At 39.3% G+C, this 22,973-nt stretch overlaps 1 protein-coding gene across 2 annotated transcripts in view; it reads right to left on the bottom strand.

Annotated features, from left to right (window-relative positions):
• znf236 (zinc finger protein 236) overlaps window positions 1-15,932 on the bottom strand; it is a 47,635-nt gene extending 31,703 nt beyond the window's left edge. For both annotated transcript variants that reach the window (XM_005450660.4, XM_005450661.4), the window contains exons 1-7: window positions 15,796-15,932; window positions 14,511-14,650; window positions 10,055-10,219; window positions 9,783-9,961; window positions 8,162-8,292; window positions 5,883-6,055; window positions 581-703 (exon numbers count right to left, since the gene is read on the bottom strand). In XM_005450660.4, the coding sequence (XP_005450717.1) occupies window positions 581-703; window positions 5,883-6,055; window positions 8,162-8,292; window positions 9,783-9,961; window positions 10,055-10,219; window positions 14,511-14,650; window positions 15,796-15,847 (963 nt within the window). In that variant the 5' untranslated portion in view covers window positions 15,848-15,932. The remainder of the gene's footprint in view (window positions 1-580; window positions 704-5,882; window positions 6,056-8,161; window positions 8,293-9,782; window positions 9,962-10,054; window positions 10,220-14,510; window positions 14,651-15,795) is intronic.
• Between the last annotated feature and the right edge of the window lie 7,041 nt (window positions 15,933-22,973).

Raw genomic sequence — 22,973 nt, 5'->3', positions numbered from 1 at the left:
GGACGTATTGAAATGCCAATGGCAAAAAAAAACAAACCACAATCATTATCTACCACTAAAAAACAAACCAAAACAAAAAACTAAAACCCTTTATCCTGTGCAGTTAAGTTATCTTCGGATAAAGAAGGAAAAAGCTGGAAGGAAATAAAAGTCCACAATTTAAGAAGCATTATCAGTAACAGTGCCTCTGGGGTTCGCTAAAGCTACCAACCACAGTGAATCAAACTAGACTTGGCTGCATTCAATACAGCTGAGGTTTTTTTTAGTGCTGCACTTTGTTTTTTCTGCTGCTGGCACACTGAAAAAAGTGATAATAATTCTGGATCATAATCGAGTTATGGGAAGCTACTTCTTTCCTCAGGGAAAAAAAGAAGCAAGAAGCAGAGAAAAACTGCATAATTTTCTGAAGCGTAAGCAAACAAGCTTACGTATGAACTAATTTGGGAAACAAACTCCAGTGTGTCTCGTTAACATTAAACACGAGGACCACAGGACACTTGAGAACACTCTGATCAGATGCTGGACCAAAGAAATGTTTTCTAGCGGATGTTCTCTTGTTTGGTACACAAGCTCCTCTTACCGAAGTGCTGGATGGCACCTCAATCACAGATATGTGCATTTTGCTGATGTGGGCGTTCAGACTGCCAAGTTTCTTAAATACACAGCTGCAGTCCATGCACGGGAACAGCGGCACCCCTTTGGTCTGTAAGAGAACACAAACACACAAAGCACATTACAGCTAGCTGCTGTATGTTTTGCTTTTAACTGACCCGCTCTGTGAGTCATTCTACCCATTAAGCAAAGAAAGAAATATAATGATATTTCCACATATGCCAGAGTGTTTAACTGGGCACGAGGCAAACCTTTACTTTCCCCTTCATAAAAAACAACTGCCTTATAAACAATGAAATTATATGTTTATGAATCCTTAGGAATCACAGGTTGGGTACTAGTTTCTCGAATTCCCTTGATCACTGTGATGATGATAGTGGTAATCAATTTGGTGCGTCTTCATTAGATTACTGTGAGTATTGCATATAATGCAGCTGAAGTAGATGTTAAACTGACTCTAAGCATCAGGGGAAAACTGTATAAAATGCTCACCCTGTCACTCATTAATGTATTATATTAACCTTCTGGTGTTTATATTATTATAGATATATGCAGACTGTATCAAGCTACTGTTGGTGAACTCAAAATGTGTGTTTAAGTCTACAGGGTATGATCAGCTCCAAAATCCTATATGCTGTATAAAAAAATGAATAAATAAAATTTTAAAAAAAGTTTTAAAATTGGTAAGTCTCCCTTCAAGGTCGTCTTATCATGGACCTGTCATCCACATTTACTTGGAAAGTTCTCTTCTGTCCACTCACACCTGCAGTTTCCCCACAGACATCAAACTTGCTAACTTAGAAAACAATCGATGCTTGAACTTTTGTGTTGAGGATCAGAGCTGGCTAATATCCCGAGAACAAACAGCAGTTTTGTGCATGCTGTTTTTTAAATCAAGGCAATCTTCGCTAACAGCTGACCCCACTCACCAGACTTTGCGCTGCACACGTTTATACGCTTCTTCGAAATAAAATTCAAGCTGAAGCATGTTGATTAGCGTATGTTGCTAAGGACCAGTGCAGTCAGAATCATCAGTATCAGAATCTGATTGCTTTGTTAGTCCCTTAGCAAATGATATGGTTACAGTTGCTCCAAGTCAATAAGAACAGTACTAAAAACTGAACTAAATTAAAAAATACAATATATTAAAAAGTTTACAAAATATAAGAAGTAGCTCTAATATCTACATATAGCTTATTTATAATGGACAGAGTCACAGAACTGTAAAACTCCACTCTGTAGGCTTCTATCAATATCTATAACTATGTCAAATCTACTTTCATATGAACACAAAGAGTGCATACATCAATCTATAAATCACTCTTTCAAGTAGTTTTAGACCTCACTAAGCTTCTTATGGCTGCTCTGTAGCTAGAACCAGCGATCTTTCATGTGTCAGGCAAAAGCTTTTTAACTACTACACCATAGAGCCTTGAAGTATGATGTTTATAAAGAAGTGAAATAGAAATTGATATAGCCCTTTTAGTTTTTACAATTTTCTTCCTTTTCTAAAAATTCAATCCCTCAAGTGGCATTACCAGGAGTGTACAGCACAAATGTGACCAAATTTCAGTCAGATGTTGTGTTACTTTGCTGTAAGGGAGCTTTGTTTCTACATTCTACATATACATCATACATATGTCTGTATGTCATAGCTGTAAAATCCTTGAAAGTGAGCAAACGTGTAGGTAGAATGCTTCCATAACTGAAAACACAGCAATATGTAGAAATAAGGGAAGTCTAATACTTAATCTAAATGCAGTTACAAAAATATAAAAATCTATAGGTCTTTTGAGCTTGTCACCAAAAACCTTTGATTGCTTTTCCTGTGAGGGTAAACCACTGGTGAAGTAGATGAAGGTGGTTCAAGTCTGTATTCACTAGAAAGGATGCATTTGGAGTATGTTTGGAAGAGTGTGGGGCATATGAAAGAGCCCCAGAAAGGTATCATCAGTGCCAGGATGATGGGCTTGTTGCACTGGCCTGTGCTGGTGTGGAACATATGGGAGAGATGGCAGGACAGAGGAGGAGGACTGTTATTTTCTTGTAGTGGTGGTGATGAAGCGGGAGGAAAGGACTGTCAAAGATGGGGAATAACTAGAAGAGAAGATCATATGGGGAGTCGGTAAAAAGGGTGAGGGTACAGATGGCCACAATGAGAAATGAATCATGACAGAAATACTGTCTGTGGAAGATGAAAAAGGAAGACGAGTGAAAGTGTATATGCAAGAACTGGAGGGCATACTCTTCTATTATTGAAATATATTTCAATCATATACACTGGGCAGCTGATCCAGGAGTAGTATGTATATAGTGAGAGATGAGCTATGCTAGCTTTAGCTTATGTTCCAGAACTGAAAACAAGTGTTTTTGTTTGTTTGTTTGTTTACGGGGTGGGGGGGGTGGGGGGTCATTTTTTTGCTTTAGTTTGACCCCCTTCACCTTGGAGGTCACAGTGTTAACTCCAATGTAAAAGTCTACACCTCAACTACAGTGCTGTGCAGAAGTCTTGAGCCACCTGTTATTTCTTTATATTTTGCTTCCTTAAGAGGAGCTTATAATTTTTTTAATTAGTCCTGAGCAACAGTTCTCAAGTCTTTCTGAAAGTTTCTTCAGTCCAGTCCTTGGTCAACTACATGTACCCATTTCCTATTTTGCACACATTATGTGCATTCGTGACTTTTGCACAGTACTGTACTTCTTACCTGGTTGATTCTGGAGCAGAGGAAATGTTGAGAAAATTGTGTCAGGGTACAAGTTACATATAGACCTGATTGCATATATCCCCTACTACCTGATATAAATCAAATAAGGAAATAGCAGCACGCGTTTTAAGACAGTCATCCTTGGAAGGCATTTGTAATGCTGCCATTGGTTCTTCATAAAGTTTTTCACAAAGTCAGAAACTGTTTTATCAAGAATGTAAAAGCAAGCTAAACAGAGTTCAAAGTTCACACTCTGGGCTTACTTCACCACAGACCTGACAGCAGTAAAGACTGGAATATGGTTTTTACAAAGCCATAAATGTTTAAATAACCAGCATTTGACGAGTCCACTGGACGAGTAAACGTAAAGCTGCTGAAATCAGTTGAGTCAGTTGGTTCTGAAACACTGATAGTGTATGAAGTGTGTGCTGAAGCGGGACCGAGCTATCCTCAAACAGAACTAGCTCTTACAGTTTCTCGTCCAACCCCTTTTCACAAAAGTCAAAAGCCAGCTATAACTGGAGGTGGCTGTAGTAGATGATCAGTCTAACTTATAAGGTGTGAAATTGTGGTGAATGAATATGCATATGCATAATATTCTGTCCTTTACTTTTAGACAAATTATAATACCATAAATTCATTAGTATTAGGTTAATAATTGGTGTTTTACCAATCAATGAAACGACTAATGTTCTGACTAATATTCTGCAGCTGATTTTAAATCACAGATTCACAGGAGAACGAGTTTTTTCCAAAAGCTTCAGCACTACTATCTGTGTCAAGCAAAGGCTTTGGATGCCATTAAACACTTTCTCCCCTGGCTCCTCAGTAAGCACCAGAGCATGAAATCTATTGTGAATAACCCCTGACTTTTTCTTTCTTTTTAAGTCAGCCAATTGTAAGAGCAAACTGTCTACAAAAGCAAAACTAAAGAACTCTTGTGAAAAACTGATGCATTATTCAAAGGGTCCAGCCGTTGGGCTCTCCAGTTCAATCAACTGGCCAAATCACCATCTTTTATCATGGAATACACAATGGTGTATGCAGGTAAGACAACACACACTTCAATTCATTTGACCGATTGAACCGCTGACAAAAAATTATGCAACGTTTTACTCAAAACCACTTTTTATTCACAATCCAAATAACAGACCACAACCAGCCATTTAATATGATTGCCAATCTCTGACAGCTCATTAACGTAACCTAAGTGTGAAGCTTTTTATTAATCAGTAAAATCTTTTGAAAGAGCCATAATTAACACCCCCCCGCTTCAGTAACAAAGAAGGATGTGCTGACATATTTGCAGCAATTTCCTGTATCTCTTCTTTAGGTGTAGAATTAAGCTTGATTTATATTTATATTTATATTGTTTAAGCAAACTGACTGCAACAATGAGAATTTTACACCTCCTTGCTTCTGACTATAAGAAAGTACAGACTGTGTGTGCTACAGAAAAGACCCAGGTAAACCTATTTCTCTCAGCAGTCAGGTTGGCTGAAGTGAACTAAATTAGTTTAAGGCTTGGTGTGCAAGCACAAAACATCATTCATGCTCACCTAGCGCTGCTCATTGTGATGAGGGACCTTTGAGGGACCTTTACAATCATTATGCCACAGAGCTGAGTTAGTTCAGCTTGTAGCCACATTACTGGAAGTAGTCATTAAACCAGGAGATACCACCACCTCTATAAATCCAACCATTAACTAGTTCAGTTTATAAATTCTAGAAACAGACACAGCCACACACATGAGAATTTAGGTACCCAGAGAGGTCTATGATGTGTGTCCTTCTTCTGACCCCTCAACCACAGTGTAGCACTAAGTGGAAGACTTGACAGACCCCCATTTAGCCTCCCTGACAATACGAGGAAGGATAAATCAGCTAGGCTGCAAAAAATGGCTGCTGTGAGGCGTTTACAAAGGAGAAAAATCGCACAAGGAACCTTATGCCCTTTCTGACACACAAACAATATGACAAAGTGCTGTGCTTTGAGTATAACAAGCTGTGAACAGAGGTTCTGGCAATTTAGTGTGTGACTCAACAAGATGTACAAGAAAAAATACATATGTGTATCTGGGAAAACAGTACAACTGAGAGACATGCTAGTGAATTGCAGAAAGCTGGTAAAACAAATGAAGTCAGTTTAAATTGTCCAACTTTTCATGAACATGATGTCCCGGGTGTTAACTGTTCACATAAATTTGCGTGAAGTCCTTAACTCGAAACCATTTAAAGTCCTTAAAACTTTTACTTTGAAATTTAGTTTTAGTTTCCTGAATTTCAGTCGATTCATTAAGTTAAGGAGGAACTTGCAAGCAAACTAAACAAAGAGCTCATTAACCGTTTCAAATAAACCCAGTGGCTGACTTCACCTAACGAAAACCTTTCTTTAGGTTGAACTGGTACCACTTCTATACAACGTGATACCAGGATGTCAGAAATGTAAAACATTACGGCGTCAATTCCCCTTTAATGACAATATCTAATCTTTATAAACAAATTAATTACACAGTCTTGAAACACGCATCTGAAGCCATGACTGTGTTTTTACTGTGCTCTTACCTCAGAATGAACCCTCTGAACGTGAGAGTGCAGGTTCCCCTTCTGGGAGAAGGAGGCAGGGCAGAACATGCAGAGGTGAGGTTTCTCCCCCGTGTGTCTCACCATGTGAGTCTGTAGCACCACCTTCTGGTTGAAAGCCTTGCCGCAGTGCGTGCACTTGTAGGGTCTCTCACCTGCAGAGGAGTGCACGATCAGGTCAAGAATCAGGCTGTAATAATGACGATAATAATAATGATAACAAATGTATACAATCTAAATGAATCCCTTGTCATCTCCAGAAAATTCAACAACAAAATTAAAACTATTCCTGGAGATATAGTAATTATTAAATGTTATACAATATATGGTTGTGTTTAATGTATAATCATTAAAAAACTCACCAGCATTGCTTTAATAAGAATTTGTCCCACAATATTACCCACATATGTGACTGTCAGTGGTATAATATCTCATTTTGTTACAGTACGACTATGCAATTTTGTCACCTTGGTATAACAACATAAGGCTGGTATTACTTCAAGCTAAATTAAGATGACTCAAATACAGTCCTGTACCGTTCCAACATCACTGCAAACCACAGAGGTGCAAATGAACCATAATGTGTGTTTGTATAGTCTCCAAAAACCACTCTTTGCCTCATCAACTGAAAGGTTGTTTGAAATTCAAAGCACAAGAGAAGTCAGTTCAATCCCGCATTAAAATCCCTCAGCTCAGCCCAGCCAAACAATTTAACATGTGGATGATGGGTAAACAACACGTGGGTGGGAGCTACTGGCTACATTAACCTGAACCCAGATGGCTGAACGTTCACAGGAGCCACGAGAACATTTGAATTGAAATGGAATATCGAATTCTACCCACACAATCTCTCCATACGACAGCTGAGCAATGGGCCCAGCTGAGGTGTGCGGTTTTTCCAGATATGCAGTGCAGCTACTTATGAATTTGTAGCTTTATATGAAAGAGCAGAAGAAAAGAAAACCAGAATAAGCGCTGTTAAGAAAGTTTTTTCCTGCTCATAAAAATGTTTGTAGCTACCAAAGAGTTTTCCATCAAAAGAAAATCATCAGAATTATTTTTAACCTGTGGTTTTAAGTCTTAATATGTTTTTGTATATCAAATACCCAGATATAACAGGAGAGAATGGTAATACAAACTCCATGTTTTAACCATATGAGGGTCAATTGTGGCATAGCTTAAACCCCCCAAACCCCCACTCTGAGCCACAAAAAAACCTTGATTATATATGGCTTGTATATTTTAATTTTACTGGACAGCATTCACAGGAAGAAAATGCCTCAATGGGACATAATAAAATAAAAAAAAACAAAATGAAAGAAAACAAAAAGTCTCCAAACACCTTCAAAGTCCCTGCAGGCTACTGAACCCCCATCAAATTCAAACTGCTGCCAGTATCCACTCACACTTCAGGTTTCTGGAACCTCAAATGCAAAGTTCATTCACAAATGAAATATAAGAAGCAACCGCTCACACCGTTTCAGAGAACTGGTTGAGAGAAGCCAGAGAAATATCTATACCTCTCTCCACCACACATACCACAAGGGCTCAAGAACACTACAGAGGAACAGTGTCAGTAAACAAAGTTGTTGCTGCACACACAAAAGAAAGTTAAAACCACAAATGCTTCTTTGGTTAGATTTTACATTTGTTGTAGAAACTATTGACGGGTCCAAAGAAAAAAGGCTCTGAATAGATGTTTGCCAGCATACAGGTCAGTAGCCAGCATCAGTGTTGGTGGTGGAGTGCATTAGTACATGTGGTTTATTATTATCTTTGCTTAATGATGTTTACAGATTATATCATTGAAGCCTTATTTAAAGCAGGACAAAGATCAGCTACATTCTGCTCACACAAATGTTTGGCACATTATAAAACAAGTAGCTGGATTCTACAGAAGCTATACAAGCAAGAATGGCAGACATCTGGCTTTCAAAACTACAACAGCTGATCTCCTCAGTTAAGAGTTAATAAGAGTTTCCTCAAAAGAAGACTTTATTTTAAGTTAACATCTAAGCTAATTAAAACCACTGTGAACTATCAAGGAGAAACAATTAGATCCTCTTCTCAATGCTGAATGGCTGCATAGTTTTTTTTTTGTTTATAAATTCATTATCCAGAACAAAAAATTAGCCTAAAGGATTATGTTTTGGCCTGAAGTGGAGACAATTCTACCCTCCAGTTTCTGCAGTTTTTTGCTCCGAGCTTAAATCTCAATATAAGCCCTATAATCAGGTTTTTCTTCTTCCATTCTCACTCACCTGTGTGTATTCGGATGTGCCTGATGAGCTGACTGGGCTTTTTGAAAGCCTTTCCACAATGATGGCAGCTGTTTGTGAACCCACTGCGATCTATGTTTTTCTTGTAGTTTCTTGAAGTAGAAGTAAGTGGCCTGTAAAGGAAAGAACCATGAGAAAAAGTCTAGTTTAATATACAGTGCATTAACATAGGACCACGGAAGGTCACTCATAATACAACAAAGCAGCTTTTTAAGCCCTATATTTGAGATTTAGACAATTATCCTTTGTGTACAAGTACTTTCTTTATAATTAAAACAAATGCTTGTTCTATAAGTAAAGACAAATGGTATGTAGCATTACACAGTCAGCTCATGTTTTAATAAGACCCATAAAAAAATAATGTAAAAATAAATTACTGAAGTCAAAATAATAATTTGAATAATACTTTATTTTATACTTTATGGGAGGGTTTGGTTTGAACTAAGGTGAAGGTTTGTCTTTCACTCCACTTCAATTATGGACAGATAAATGGCCTGTATTTGTATAGCGCTTTACTTAGTCCCTATGGACCCCAAAGTGCTTTACACTACATTCAGTCATCCACACACACATTCACACACTGGTGATGGCAAGCTACATTGTAGCCACAACTGCCCTGGGGCGCACTGACAGAGGCGAGGCTGCCGGACACTGGCGCCACCAGGCCCTCTGACCACCACCAGTAGACAACGGGTGAAGTGTCTTGCCCAACGACACAACGACCGAGACTGTCGGAGCCGGGGCTCGACCAGCAACCTTCCGATTACAAGACGAACTCCCAACTCTTGAGCCACGATCGCCCCAGGTGACATATTATAGGGAAAAAAACCTCTATCATGAAGGGATGTTTTTTGTTTTTTTTTAATATTCTGTAATGTTAAACATTTCCATTCTGAATGGGAGTGCCCTCTTCCACAAGGACAATATCCCCATCCATAAAGCACAAGTGGTTTCTGAATGGTTTAATGAGTTTTAAAAGGACGTGAATCCCAACTCAGCTGCACACAGCAAATTGAACTTCTTTAAGACAGGCCTCAGTCCAATAGGGCTCCAGAGACCTTGACAGTCAAGCTGTTCTAGTAGCATATTTGTTACTAGTCTGCAAATTAACATTATCATAGAAACCATGTCTAAAAGAATAGCTCTGAGGTAGCATAAAGCATTAAATTGGCTCAAGGCGTTATTTCAAAGTAGTGGACCTTGGTTCTAATGCTTAGCCTCTAGCAGTAACAGGCTACAGAGAGTTTTGAGAACAGCTGCATAGAATCGCCTAAGTATTTTTGTGCTTCGCTCAAATGAAAGATTCTCTGACAATGACTACAAATGTACTTATTTTCCATGAACGCCATGAAAGATGATGCTTTAATTTCATCACTCTGCAGAGCTGCAAATAAAACTATTTTGCAAAACTGTTTTTTTCTTCATAAAAGATTAATCTATCTTGAATCAGACACCCCTCGGTCTGTACAAAATACTAGATATGTCGATGCTTTGAATTTTTCTTTAAGCAGCTGCATGATTCATGCCAAATTTTTAACCCAAAGCTTTTCCACTTGACTGTGTCAAATGTAATAAATCAGCATCCTGAAGTGTCTTGTCTGACCTCATTTTTATGTGACTCTTCATATGCTCCTTTATTTGCGCAGACGTCTTGAACTCCTTGTCGCAGGTCTTGCAGGTGTAGACCTTGATGCCCGAGAGCTCCTTCCGATGCTCCTCCAAATGCAGAGAGAGCTGGCTCTGAAGAACAAACTCATCTCCGCACTCAACACAGATCAGATTCTGCAGGAATGGAAACCGATGACATACAAAAGAGTCTAAAAGAGAAATAAAAGTGCATAATATGCACAGAAACCACAGCATGAGGCATTTTACCTCCTCCTTCTCGTGCAGCATGATGTGGGATTTAAGGCTGGCAATGCGAGAGAACTTCTTATTGCAAACGGGGCAGGTGAAGTCCGATGTACTGTGTGTGGACCTGTGTAGCGTGAGGTTGAACTCCACGTTGAACGTCTGTGGGCACTGGTCACAACGATGAGGCTGCAAAAGAAAGAGAAATGAAAGAATGGAAAAACGGAAAAAAATGACCTTCTGCTGTGAGCTTCTTGTAGCTGCTGTCACTTTGTGCAGGTAGATGGAGACAGAAAAGAGACTACAAAGACAAGATGGAACAGCTGAATCTCAATCAATGTGCTACTTTGTCTAAATTAAGAAACTGCTTTGTTGTCAAGGGTAGAGAGTACTGTATATTAACAGGCAAAGGAAAAAAATCCCCATGAGGCAAAAATGGCCCCAATATTAAATTTCTTTTCTATTAGGAGAACAAGCTGACTTCATTTCAGAGTGCTTTTTTGAATCTAGTCAAGTCTGAGAGTGGCACTGACACAGTTGAGTCTTACTCACTCTGGCATACCCAGAGGCCACTGCTCTTCAACCTGGAGAGCGGGAGCAAAGGCAGTGGACTTGAAATTTAAATGGCCCAGAGCTACAGGTGCAGCTGCAAATGAAATGAATTAGGCTCCAATTGACGTCTTTTTGCTCCCGGTCTCTCTATTCCAACTTTCTCCTCGGTAGCACGGCGTGAAGAACTAAATCCCTTAACTTGCCTGTGATTGTGCACAATGTGTGAGAGCCTGAGAATATAAGCGAGAATAAAGAAGTGAGAGAGGGAGTGTGACCAAAAGCGAGTGAGCAAGAAGTGAAGCAGGCAAAGATGTGAGTGCTGCGAGTGCTTTAAAATGGATAAATGAGTGTGATGTAGAATGAGTTCCCAAGGAGCGCGGTTCAATTATCCTGCACCAAGAGAAACCACCAACACAACCATTATCACAGTGTACCTGCTTCATACAACATCTCCATACGTGATCATAAAGAAGTGAAGAGAAGTTTTCAAAATGTTATTTCAGGAATACTTTCTGTCCTATGTGGTGACTCAGGTGCTAGCCATCACACTACCATCGTCTTATTTTACTGTTGGTATGATGTTCCTTTTCTGAAATGCTGAGTTACTGTTATGCCAGATGTAGTGGGACACACACCTTCCAAAAAGTTCAACTTTTTCTCATCAGTTCACAGAGTATTTACTCAAAAGTCTTGGGAATCATCAAGATGTTTTCTGGCTAAACTGAGACAAACCTTTATGTTTTTTTGCTCAGCAGTGGTTTTGGTCTTGGGACTCTGCCATGCAAGCTGTTTTTGCCCAGTCTCTTTCTTATGGTGGAGTCATGAGCACCGACTTTAATTGAGGCAAGTGAGACCTTGCGGTTCTTCGGATGTTGTTCTGGAGTCTTTTGTGACCTCTTGGATGAGTCGTTGCTGCGCTCTTGGAGTAATTTTGGTCAGCCAGCCACTCCTGGGAAGTTTCCCCCCTGTTCCATGTTTTTGACATTTGTGGATAGTGGCTCTCACTGTGGTTCACTGGAGTCCCACAGCTTTAAAAATGGCTTTATAACCTTTTCCAGACCGAGAGATCTCAATTACTTTGTTTCTGATTTGTTCGTGAATTTACTTGGATAACGGCATCATGTCAGGTCCTATTTAAGTGATTTCTTGATTGAGAACAGGTATGGCAGTAATCAGGCCTGGGGGTGGCAAGAGAAACTGAACTCAGCTTTTCGCAAAACGAAGGAAGGAAACACTTTTTCACACCACTGTATGTTTTGGCTTGTTGTCATGTTGGGAGAGAAAGTAACGACCCAGTCCAAGTTTTGTTGTTGACTGCTTGAGGTTTTCTTTTAAAATCTTCAAATATCCTTCATTCTTCCTTCCAAATTCTCAGTTCCAGATGTGCCAAAGGATTCCCACAGCATAATACTCCAACCACCGTGTTACACTGATGGGACACTGTGGGGATGTACACCTCTCCCTTCTTTCTCTAAACATAAGCAGCACCTCTGTGGCCAGAGAGCTCTAGCTTCTTTTCATATGATCGAAGGATGTGTTTCCGGTGTGCAGAATTTTTCTCCAGGTTGTTATCGACATACTTCAGTCCGGCTTCAGTCAAGTGAAGATTTTCTTGGTCTTGTAGTCCATTCGTGTGCACGGTTGTAGTGATTGTCTTCTTTAAGATTTCAATTCCAGACTTGGCTAAGTCATTTACTGGTGTCATGGCAGTTGTTCTTGAGTCATTAGACACATCTCTTACTATTTTTCTTTCCAGAGTCTTTGAAATCTTTGGCGTCCGATCTCTGCCAGCCTATGATAACTTTGTATATCCATCTCCTGCTGTGTTAGCATGAGTGATTCTTTTTCTCAATTTTAAACTGATTTCCTTTGTCTTTGGCATGATGCTTTCTCAAGTCACAATTCAAACCCTTTCTGTAGTTTTTATACTGTGTGTAAATGGGAAGATAACCCTCAGATTTAACTTGACTTTACAAGCTTTGAACATTACAAAGTTAAAGCACATCACTGCACAGCTGTGGTTTGTACTATGGCTTAATGAAAAGGTCAGTTTGTCAGAGGGCTAATAATAGTGACCCTGGTAATTTTTGTTTTGCTTAAATAACCGTGTTATTGTGAGCAAACATAAATAACTTAATATTTTTAAAGAAAACTAATATTTTTTAGACATGTTAAAAATCCCTTGCTCTGTTAAAAAGACACTAGGGAAAATTTTGACAAAAACTTTAAATTTCATATTTTGCTTGAATCTGTACATCAGTTAATGTTTTTCAGAAACTTCAATAGGAGTGTTAGGACTTTCCTATGTGGCAGCATGACATGTGTTAGGTGGGGGAAAGCACTCTGAAACTACAGAGGGAAGACTCTAGCTGACATCATACAGTAGTATTTACTGTGGTGTAACTGGAAAGGTAGGGTGAGAAACCATGGTCTTTTGCCTGTTTGTAACAGTACATTTCAGAAGCTTTCAAAGTAAATGGCCGCAAATAAGTTAAGACCTGTGCTAAGACTGCCAAACAGACTACAGCAAGTTTAAACTTCCACGCTGTGAAAAATTATCCAAGCTGAAACATCCAGGACAGCTCCAGCTTTAATGCTAAGCTACTAGAGTGGCCCAAATCCAACCTGTAGCTGTAGCTGGGTCATCCACGTCTGTCATTCCCTTCACCTGCTCACATGGTATGAGACTGACACTTTCTTCTTTTTCCATCATCATAAACACTAATACTCCAACCAATTAAATCAAGTAATTAGCCTAATTCTTTTCAAAAACTTTATTCAAGGATTTTGATTTTTTTTCCATTTGAGTTGATTAAATTCATTACTTTTAATCTGCTACTTTGCAGATTATGCAAACTCTATGTCAAGTATAATTTTAGAGTAATTATTTTTATCGTATGCATCGACTACAAGCTGCACTTGACTATTACTATTGTAGCACCAGAGTGGGTGTGATAGAGCCTGACTGATATCAGGTTTTCAAATCACCAGTATTTGGCGATTTAAAAATCAGATTGATCAGGTGATATTTTTTTCTATCAGACAAACAAAACATACACATATTTTTTATGTGTAGTTATTTTACTGCCACAAGTCGTTCTGCCCGACTGTGCTCAGATCAACTGGTTGTTGCAATCTTGCAGGGTGCCCTCTGATGGCCAAACTATGTAACATGAACACTTGTAACTTGGTTAATGGGCATTTCTCCTGTATCTTCTTCACTTCTTAAAAATGTTCACTTATCAGCTGTTATAAATAACGGATACAGATATATTGCCAAAAAGCTAATACTGGTCTTGGAATTCATTTTGAGGACCTTCTGGGTTTCTAGTAGCAAACTGTAGATGTTAGCTAAAATATTACGTGTGCTATCATACAGTCAGGTCTATAATTTGTCGTTCAAACACGTCATTTTTGTAGCTTTGCCTTGTACACTTTCACGGTGTCGAGGTTTAAGTCAAACAAGTACATTGTTCCAGCTGTAATTCAATGGATTTTTAAACAAAATATTGTATTAGAGGCATTTTTATCCATAGTGCCCACTTAAATTAGGGGACTATGTAAAGTAAGTCATATTAACTAAAAAAAATATCTAAGCTGACTAAATAAGCACTTTAATTTAGCAGTAATAGTAATCATTTGACATTTAGGCTCATCAACTTTAAAGTAGTCGCTTACTTTTTTTTAATGTTCCCAACTTTTTGTCAAGGGCTAGACCATTTTCAAGCAAATACAATGCACAACAACTAAAACCCTGGACATCATCACTCAACTCAACATATATTTGAACTGACATTAAATGCTTCAAAATAAATTAAAAAGCACTACCAGAACTACCCCAAAATCCCGGACGACCGTCAGTGACCTACATCTAAAGTGAGCAGACCCAAGATATTGTGTCCTGCTGACACATCCATCTTGTACCTACCTTATCATTGATCTCATGTTCACGGAGGTGCTTCTGCAGCTGGCTCTCTGTGGTAAAAATCTGGGAGCATATTGTGCACTTCTTATCCTTGAGCTCCCCATCACTGAAGCCCTCTGCCTTAGTTTCACTGGGATCCGCATCTGATGACAAGCACCAGAGGTGACACATGAGTATCTTAATGTGCTTTAAGAGGCTTTCTCCTGTGAAGGATAGCTAAAGTACATGTTGTACCTCTTCACTAACACAGGTTATGTGTTGCCTGGATATTTTTCTTTTAAGTCTGGATTCAAGCAGTAGGTTGCATTTATATTGTGCACGTCACATGACTCTCCATTCAGATAGTCTATTTATGGTATAGCAGCAGATGTTAGGTCTAACATTAAACATATCTAGAAGCAATATTTGTGAACATAAGTTATAATTCTGATCGTATATGAAATTAATAAAAGTATTTCTCCATTTCAGCTCATTTACAATCACATGTCATTTGTACTTTTAGTTATACTTATGCACCTGTCTAACTTGGTTGCATGCCGAAATCATGCAACACCAAGTGTTGCATGCCCACTGGAGTGGTTAAGTCACCGGCAGGGTCGGACTGTATGATCCAGACATCATTTATGATATAATGTCGGGTCTTCCTCGTTTACTCGTCAATCAGTGGGATCACGTGGTAACGTTCAGTTTAAGTTATGCGGCCACTGAGCAGCTGTAACAACCTTGTGTTCTGATAATGATATCAAATTGCAAAATGAATGCATTTCCACAGCGCATGAAAACATTTTCTTTGGGTCGTGTTAAATGTGCGGTTGTGACAACTTGTTCCGAGGTATGCATCGGCAGCTGGACAGCCTCGCTTCAGCGCTTCACAGTATCAAAACAACAATGGCCAACATTTTAGCGTGTTAGCCAAGAAGCTAACGATAGCGAAACCAGCTAGTTAGCAACAACATGCTAACAACGAAATACTAATAAATGTATATTCCATGTAAAAAAGCGCACATTAACTAACGCCACACAGCACCCGTGCTCCGCTCCTCGCGGACACCAATTTAGACTGGAAGCCAATAAGAAGAGCCACCGAAACGTTATTAATATCATTCCGCCTCAATCACTCCTTCGCCGTACAAAGCAAAGCCCACCCGCAATACTATATCCGGGGACTATATGCACTACATTGAAGTGTTATTATCTGCACTACAGAGGTGTTTGGCAAAACAATAGCAGGTTATTTGGATAGCCCATTATCTATATATTTTATTCTTTGCATTTTGGTACTTGTTACCTGTTTCGTCGTTGCTTTGAACTCTCAGTTTGCGAGGCCGGCCCCGCGGCATAGTTCCAGTACTCAGGGTGGGTGTGCTGTGAACGATTTGCTTTTCAAAATGGCGACTCTGTCATCAGTAGACAGCAGCGTCCTCGCAAAGACACACAGCTGCACGGACTAGGGAGACATCTACTGTTTGGTTTGTTGTACTTCAATTTTTGTGTACAACAGCAACTTTCAAGTTTTGAAGCTACGTTGTTATGAAATGCTTGGAATATGCGCAAAGCCTCTTATCTTAGCAGTAAACGAGCCGTAAAAAGATAAAATAAGACACAAGTACAGTGAAATTCGTCAAAATGTCTTTTCTTTCATAAAAAATGGAGATATTTATTTTCATTAATGGCCAACAATAATAATAATAATAACAATAATGATAATAATAATAGGACCAACAGACTAAAACACACTTTCTTAGGCATTGCAGATACACCGATTGCAAAGTTTTAATAGCCCACTAAAAGAGAGAAAATGCCACAAAGTGAATTAAAATGCTAGTGACACATTAAAGAGCCTATCTGTAAAAAGATGAGTATAATATTACTGGCAGAGGATATAAAAGCACCCATAAAATGCTGTGCATTAATTCAACTATAAACTTGCTTTTGACGTAGTTTAAATCCTCTAGGAGTATGACATAAAAATATCATAACGTGCAATATGTTAGTTTGGAGTTCACAATTGAGATCCTAATAATTTCTCAAAGACAAGTTGTAATCTGACTTTAGCTTCATTTAACACCAGCAGAGGGAGGCAATGAGTTATGAATAGCTTTGGTCATTTATAGGCCGAAAATCCAGAAGACACTAACTGGATGATTGTGAAATGTTGCATTGCCTGAATGATTGTATACTTCACTCTTATCTCCTGGGAGTCTAAATGATTTGATATCTAGTGAATGTTTTGAACTTTACAGTGCAGGCACACTGCTGAATTAAAAGGCAGTTGGTGCACACACCCATGCAAATATACCCAGGATGACTAAGGTCATGTTAAAGACTATGCATGCTTCTCATTTGCTTGTCTTTGTCTGATAATAATCTATGTTTGTATTGACGGCAGCACTTTTCATTCCACACAAAGTCAAAAGGATTTTATTTTTTTAAATTTTATTTTAGTAGGCAAAGTGCAGGGAAGCAGAGCTTAGAGCTAAAATAGAGGAACAAGACTATTGCTGTTTAGGTTACTGAAACCCCTGCAGAGGTTTGTGGCCAAATATAAATAAATCCTGCTCCAAGTTTCATCCCGGCACTACGGTAAATAAGTGTAGAAGAAGAATACACACCAAAATGCAAATCTAACATATTGACTAACATGTACTTACAGAATTGGAAAAAAAGGCACCACTCCTACTAATTTTAAAAATATTCAAAATGCATGCTTTTTAACGGAAAACAGTGCTTGTTCAGCTTTGCTCTGTTGCCCCTTTGTTCTGTAGACGTATGTTTAGCAGCATGTAAGGATGAGCCTGATTGCCTCAGCAACATTTTCCCCAGAGGCCTACAGGTGGAAAAGCCACGACTTTTGTCTGTATTTTTATTTGTTTCCAAAAGGGGAAGTCAGCTCCTTGAGTTTTAGTGAATAAGCAAACAACCAAGTGCATGTTCATTGTGTAAGAACATCTGTTCCTGCCAGGCCGCCACTTACTTTGCACATCCCCTCGTGGCTGCGCAGGCCACTGATCTCACCACTGAAAACAAAAGCCTGGACACATCACTCTGACCTTGAGAGATTGTCCACACCCCTACTTGCGCCCTTTCCTTTTTTTTTCTTATTCACCCCCTCACTTTCCTTTCACCACAGTCAAGAGGAAAGTGATCAATCATTAAAACTGTCGTGGGCTCGGGGCAGTGGGATTCTCAGGAAGCCCACTTCTTTAAGAGATATGCTAAAGTCACGTTGTGATAAAAACACGCTGCGAGGGAAAATAAATGCTGTCGTTGGGTCCCGTCACTTGCTTTGTCATTCATGCTCAACAAGCCTCACCAAAATAAACAAACAAAAAAAAACCCCACTGACAATCAATGGCACTGGCAGTGCTTTTCCACAGACTGGGCTAGACATGAGTCAGACTTGGAAATGCGGTGCTTGTTTGCAGCACTTCGCAAATTAGGTATCTTGTGAATAACTCCCTCCCAATTAAAGATTTAAACCTTGATTTCTTAGCCGTCAGCCGCTGCAGTTGAACTTTAATGACAAAAGACTATTCACAGAAGTGTCAGCTGTCAGGAGCGGTGTCCTTACTGTTTCACTTTTCAAACCAGGACATTGTTGTCTGCAGATTCACCACAGCCTCACAGAAAGCACACAGAGACTATAACTCAGGCTCAGACAAAGGATAAATTCAGACCTAATATTCTCAACATGTAGCACGAGGCCTGGCTGTAAATTCCTTGACGACGGGGAAGGGGGTTGGGGGGTGGGGGGTGACAGGTCATACGATGACCCTTGCAATGACCCTGTTCAGTAACATTTCACATCCTGCCAGTGTGTCTTCTCCCAGGTGCAGCCGAGACTCCCCCTGTGCTGTCAGAGAGCACTGTCCGGATCCATGAAACCAATCATTCTTTGGCATCATGGAAACAGCGTTTGACAGCCGTGGTCGCCATGAGCATCCTCCCCTGTGACCATCCTCGGCGGGGGACCAGGGAGGTAAGGCCATCGCTCAGCAACCCTCTCTGGATGGCTGGTTCACTGCTTTAGAAAGCAAGCTTTTCTGCACGGAAAAGAAAAGCAAAACAAAAAAAACCTGTAGTTTAGTTTTACTGTGAAAATTCAAAACATATCCAAAGGACGAGGGACTTTTGAATGATCGTTGCATGTGAAAGTCTGCAGCTGCGAGGAGGAGGATCATAAAAATATGGAACATTCGTAAGAATTCGGCTAAATGAATATTTAACATTTCACAGTCTGAAACACTAGAATTCATAAGATGAGGTGTTGCTATCCGGCAGGCATGTAGTGCAAAATAACACCAGCAGAACAGAACAGAGTGTCAGAAAACTCAATGTACATGCTATGAGGATAAAGCAAGCATTTGAAAGCAGGGCAGTATCAGACATAGCGCGTATACAAAGATTGTGCAATGTGTGCATGATGCAAACACAAGGTGCCTAAGTGGAGCAGATATATGTCATGAGGCTCAAAATAATGTCAAAGAAATGTCGTTAGATGAGACGCAGTTGGTGTGATAACCATTAGATTGGATTTCACCCTCTCATTGCACCACACTGGCTTTCCTCTGTCTACCTTTGTCTTTCACCTTGTGTAATTGTCTGTCAGTGTACTGTGCACAGGGACACGGAGAAGATAAGGCAGTTGTTTTTTTTGCATATCTGCCATTTAGACTCCCACGTGGTTTTGAATGGGTGAGGGGGGGGGCAACATTGCACAAACAAGTACATGCAACTGCTGGGAAAAAAAAGAAGTCCTTGTACTGATATAAAACAGATCTCAACTACTCTAAAATAAAGCTCAATTCACGGTCAGCCACGCCAGAAAGATGAAATAGCATTGCAGGAGTGTTTTGTAATCAATAATGCATGGCTGCCCATCTTCTGGAAAAGAGAAAGCCCCTCCAAACACACCAGAGGCATCAGACACTGTTCATTTCATGCTGAAGGTCAGCAGAGCCGCATGGAAGTCCCTGCAGTCTGTAACGCGAAGAAGTTAACGCGTGCAAAAATGTATTATTACTTTTTAAAAATTCATTCATCGCAAGCATTAATCCATTTTTATTATGCTGCCCTGTCATCTGAGGACAGCTTCCGATTAAGTAATCTGATCACTAATGTAATCTAATCATTTCAAAAAACAAGATCAGGATAACAAGATGAAGGCCGTAGACTATAATCAAGAAAGTACTTACTGGATACTCAGTGATATGAATGCGAAGTTAATAATTACTATATATCATACATCAAACAAAGAGCCAAACTATGTAGAACCTAAACTTAACTTCAGTATACTTACAGGGAAAAGTTCATAAACAATTAAACATTAAGCATTTTTTAACCGTTCACAGTTATTAAGTTAATTCTAAATACATAAAAACCACAGAACAACATTTTCTCCTGTTTATTTAATGATGATGTAAAAAACATAAATATGACCTTTGAAACAAAGAACAATTTTATGGTTATAGACTAAAAAAGACACACATCTCTAATTCCAGGCTACAACAGTAGTGTAAATGAAAAATGCAACTGTTTATGTTAATAATTACCTTCCTATATCAACCCTGTAATTACGAAATAGGTTCTCCAAGAAGTACTTAAAGTGTAATTTATTGCCTCTTCCTTCCAAAAATCACCTCACACCTCTTTTTTTCCATTCTTCCTTTATGCTTACTCTTGGTAAGTACCCAATTAGTGTTTTATTGATATCCTGCACGCACAAAGTAATTAACCAGATGATTGCAAGTTGTTCTGATTGATATAACACAATTTTCTGTGAATATTTATCCTTGATATGAACTCGCGCTCACACCTCTCAATTTTTTTTATCAACGCCCATCTGTTCAGTCCAGATTACTGTTAAATATTAATCCGTCTCCATCCTTACTGCATTATGACAGCATGCTCATCACCTGCTTGGGAGAGTCATCATCTGTATTGATTTCCCCCGGCATCTGCACATCTGGATGCTAAATTATTCTGACCGCAGAGCAGCCTTCCCTCTCCTTAGCTGCTATAAATACAAACCATGCATACACACATGTAAAATTACCCTTCCAAGACGTACGCGCATTTGTACACACAGCAATACAGACATCTGCGATTGCCTCACTGTAGTGCACATGCACCCAGGATCCCATCCCCCATCTTTTTGCAGAAAACAGTTTGTTGTTATATTTGCCTACACAGATGTGCCTAATCACGTACACGCATGCCTATATGCACACATGCATGCACCCACCTTGTCTCACTTTCTATGTCTAAAATGCTGAGCTCGAGGATGGCACGTAGGAATAATCAACTTCCTACCACATGAAGCCACAGCCCCACGACAGCTCAGATCAATTAGACACCATTAAAGGCTGGTCCCAGAACAGCCACTGAGACTACCTAATGTCTTCTTTTTCCCCTCTGCACGGTGCTAACTAAATCCATCTCCTGCCTCACCCAAACCTAATTACAGGTAGAGATGCACTGTGTGAGATGAAAAGCTAGGAGACGCTTTGATTGATGCTGAGCTCCTGCAAAACAGAGCAAATAGGTAATTAACATGACAATGGGGATGAGGCAGGGGTCTCATACAAAGACACAAGTGTGGTGGTGTGGGTTGCAGAAGCAGAGGTGTCCTTATGTGTATTGTGTGCTCTTCGTTTAAAGGAAGAAAAAAAAAACACCAGAGTGTAGAAATAAAGAGAGCTTAGGAGGAGAAACTTTGATATGTTGTCAGATGTTTTCGTTATCTGTGCAGTGGTAAGGAGGAACAGATAACAGTCTTACAAAGTGCTGCAGGGAATGACCAGACGCTTAATGGAGGTGTTGAAACCTCGTGCGGGGATAAATAATTTAGCCTTTGACAAAGTATACCTCATAAATTTTTCATTACAGCATATTTACGGGTGAATCATGAAGATGTGATATCTGTATCAGTTTAAATTGTCAAGTGTGTAGTGTAAGAGCTACGGCTCCTCTTCAAACAGTGATCTGACCAAATCATTTGATTCACTTCTCAGTTAGCAGGCTGATGTCGAGGAGAATGTGGCTCGTTTTGAACGTAAACCATTAACGTGGAGTGTTTAAATGTCACGTTAACACTGAGATAACGCTAAAAACGGTGATGTGAGAGCAACACTACACAATCCAAGACTGGCTCAGGAGAATAAAACGCACACCTCATAAGCAATGGATGTGCTGGGGGAGTTGCGTTATAACATGATTCCTCTACGGGCAATGTGTTATACTTTTGCCTGGGTTTCTATGTTGGCAACAATTGCTTGGCAGCAAGTTTGGTAACCCCATACTTCTTGTTAGTTTGACTTTAGATCCCTTTAAAGCCATAGTTACAGACAGGAAACCAAATAATACTCAATTATATGCAACATAGAGCTGCAAATGCACTAATAAAGACTATAAACATTTAGTTTGCAGACAGATATAACTGTATGATAATACAGTGTTTATCATTTTGGCAAACAACTAAAAGAAAAAAAAGGGGGTTAAAAAAAGGTCATAAGATATTTACAGTAGTTTTGACAGTAAAAAGCAAACTATAATTTCCTGTGGGAGGAACAGAGATCTCAGACTATGAGAGAATGGCTGATCAGCTACGGATGATCCACTACCTCTGACCAAATAAGCTCCGATCTGCGGTCGGCAAATTGCATGTGACTTACAAACTGGCACCAATGTTGTGTCTGTAATAACTGTCTAATCTGGAGGCACAGAGCCATACATCCAGTAACTGTTGACAGCTGGCATTGTTCTGAAAGTGCATGGTTAGCTATTTTTATTCATATGTCACAACATGATGAAATTTTCCAGGCTTGTCTACCAGCCAGTTGAAAATATTAAGAAAAAGGCTGCTGATGATATGTGCTTGAAAAAGCTTCCTGCATGTGCTGTTAGTTTTAAATACTTTGTTTTGTTAAAAAAAAGACATTTTTTTATCCTTGGTCTGAAACAATGAATTCTATCAAAAGTTTGCATGGAGGATACGTGGCAGTTGAAAAAAAATGGTCTGATCTTTACTTTATACATTTTTTTTAAATGTAAAATGTTATTCTATAAAGTAATTACTTACAACAGTCGGCATATAGTGGAGAGAGAAGTACACTGGTAGTGATCGAAGATTTATGTAAATTTGATGAGCTGAACGCATTCTGTACTGTACAGGAGACATGACACGAGATTGATTGACAATGGTCTACAGCCAATCAGGATGCAGAACACAATGCGATGTAAAAAAAAAAACAAAAAACAAAAAACAGTGCGCAAAATGGCACAAAGAAATCTGCGAAACAGCGAGGCCGCGAAAAGTGAACCGCGTTGTAGTGAGGGACCACTGTATTTCCTTATGAACTGCAGTGCAGCAATAAATAATATACATGGAAAACACTCAGTTATACTTACTTGAGTAAAAGTACTTACTTTCTTTCTATATCTAGATAGAAAGAAAGTAAGTAGTCA

This window comes from Oreochromis niloticus, linkage group LG11, assembly GCF_001858045.2.
Source record: "Oreochromis niloticus isolate F11D_XX linkage group LG11, O_niloticus_UMD_NMBU, whole genome shotgun sequence".
Classification (NCBI taxonomy): Eukaryota; Metazoa; Chordata; class Actinopteri; order Cichliformes; family Cichlidae; genus Oreochromis; species Oreochromis niloticus.
The sequence above is the reverse complement of the archived record's forward strand: the minus strand, read 5'-3'. Positions and strand labels throughout refer to the sequence as shown.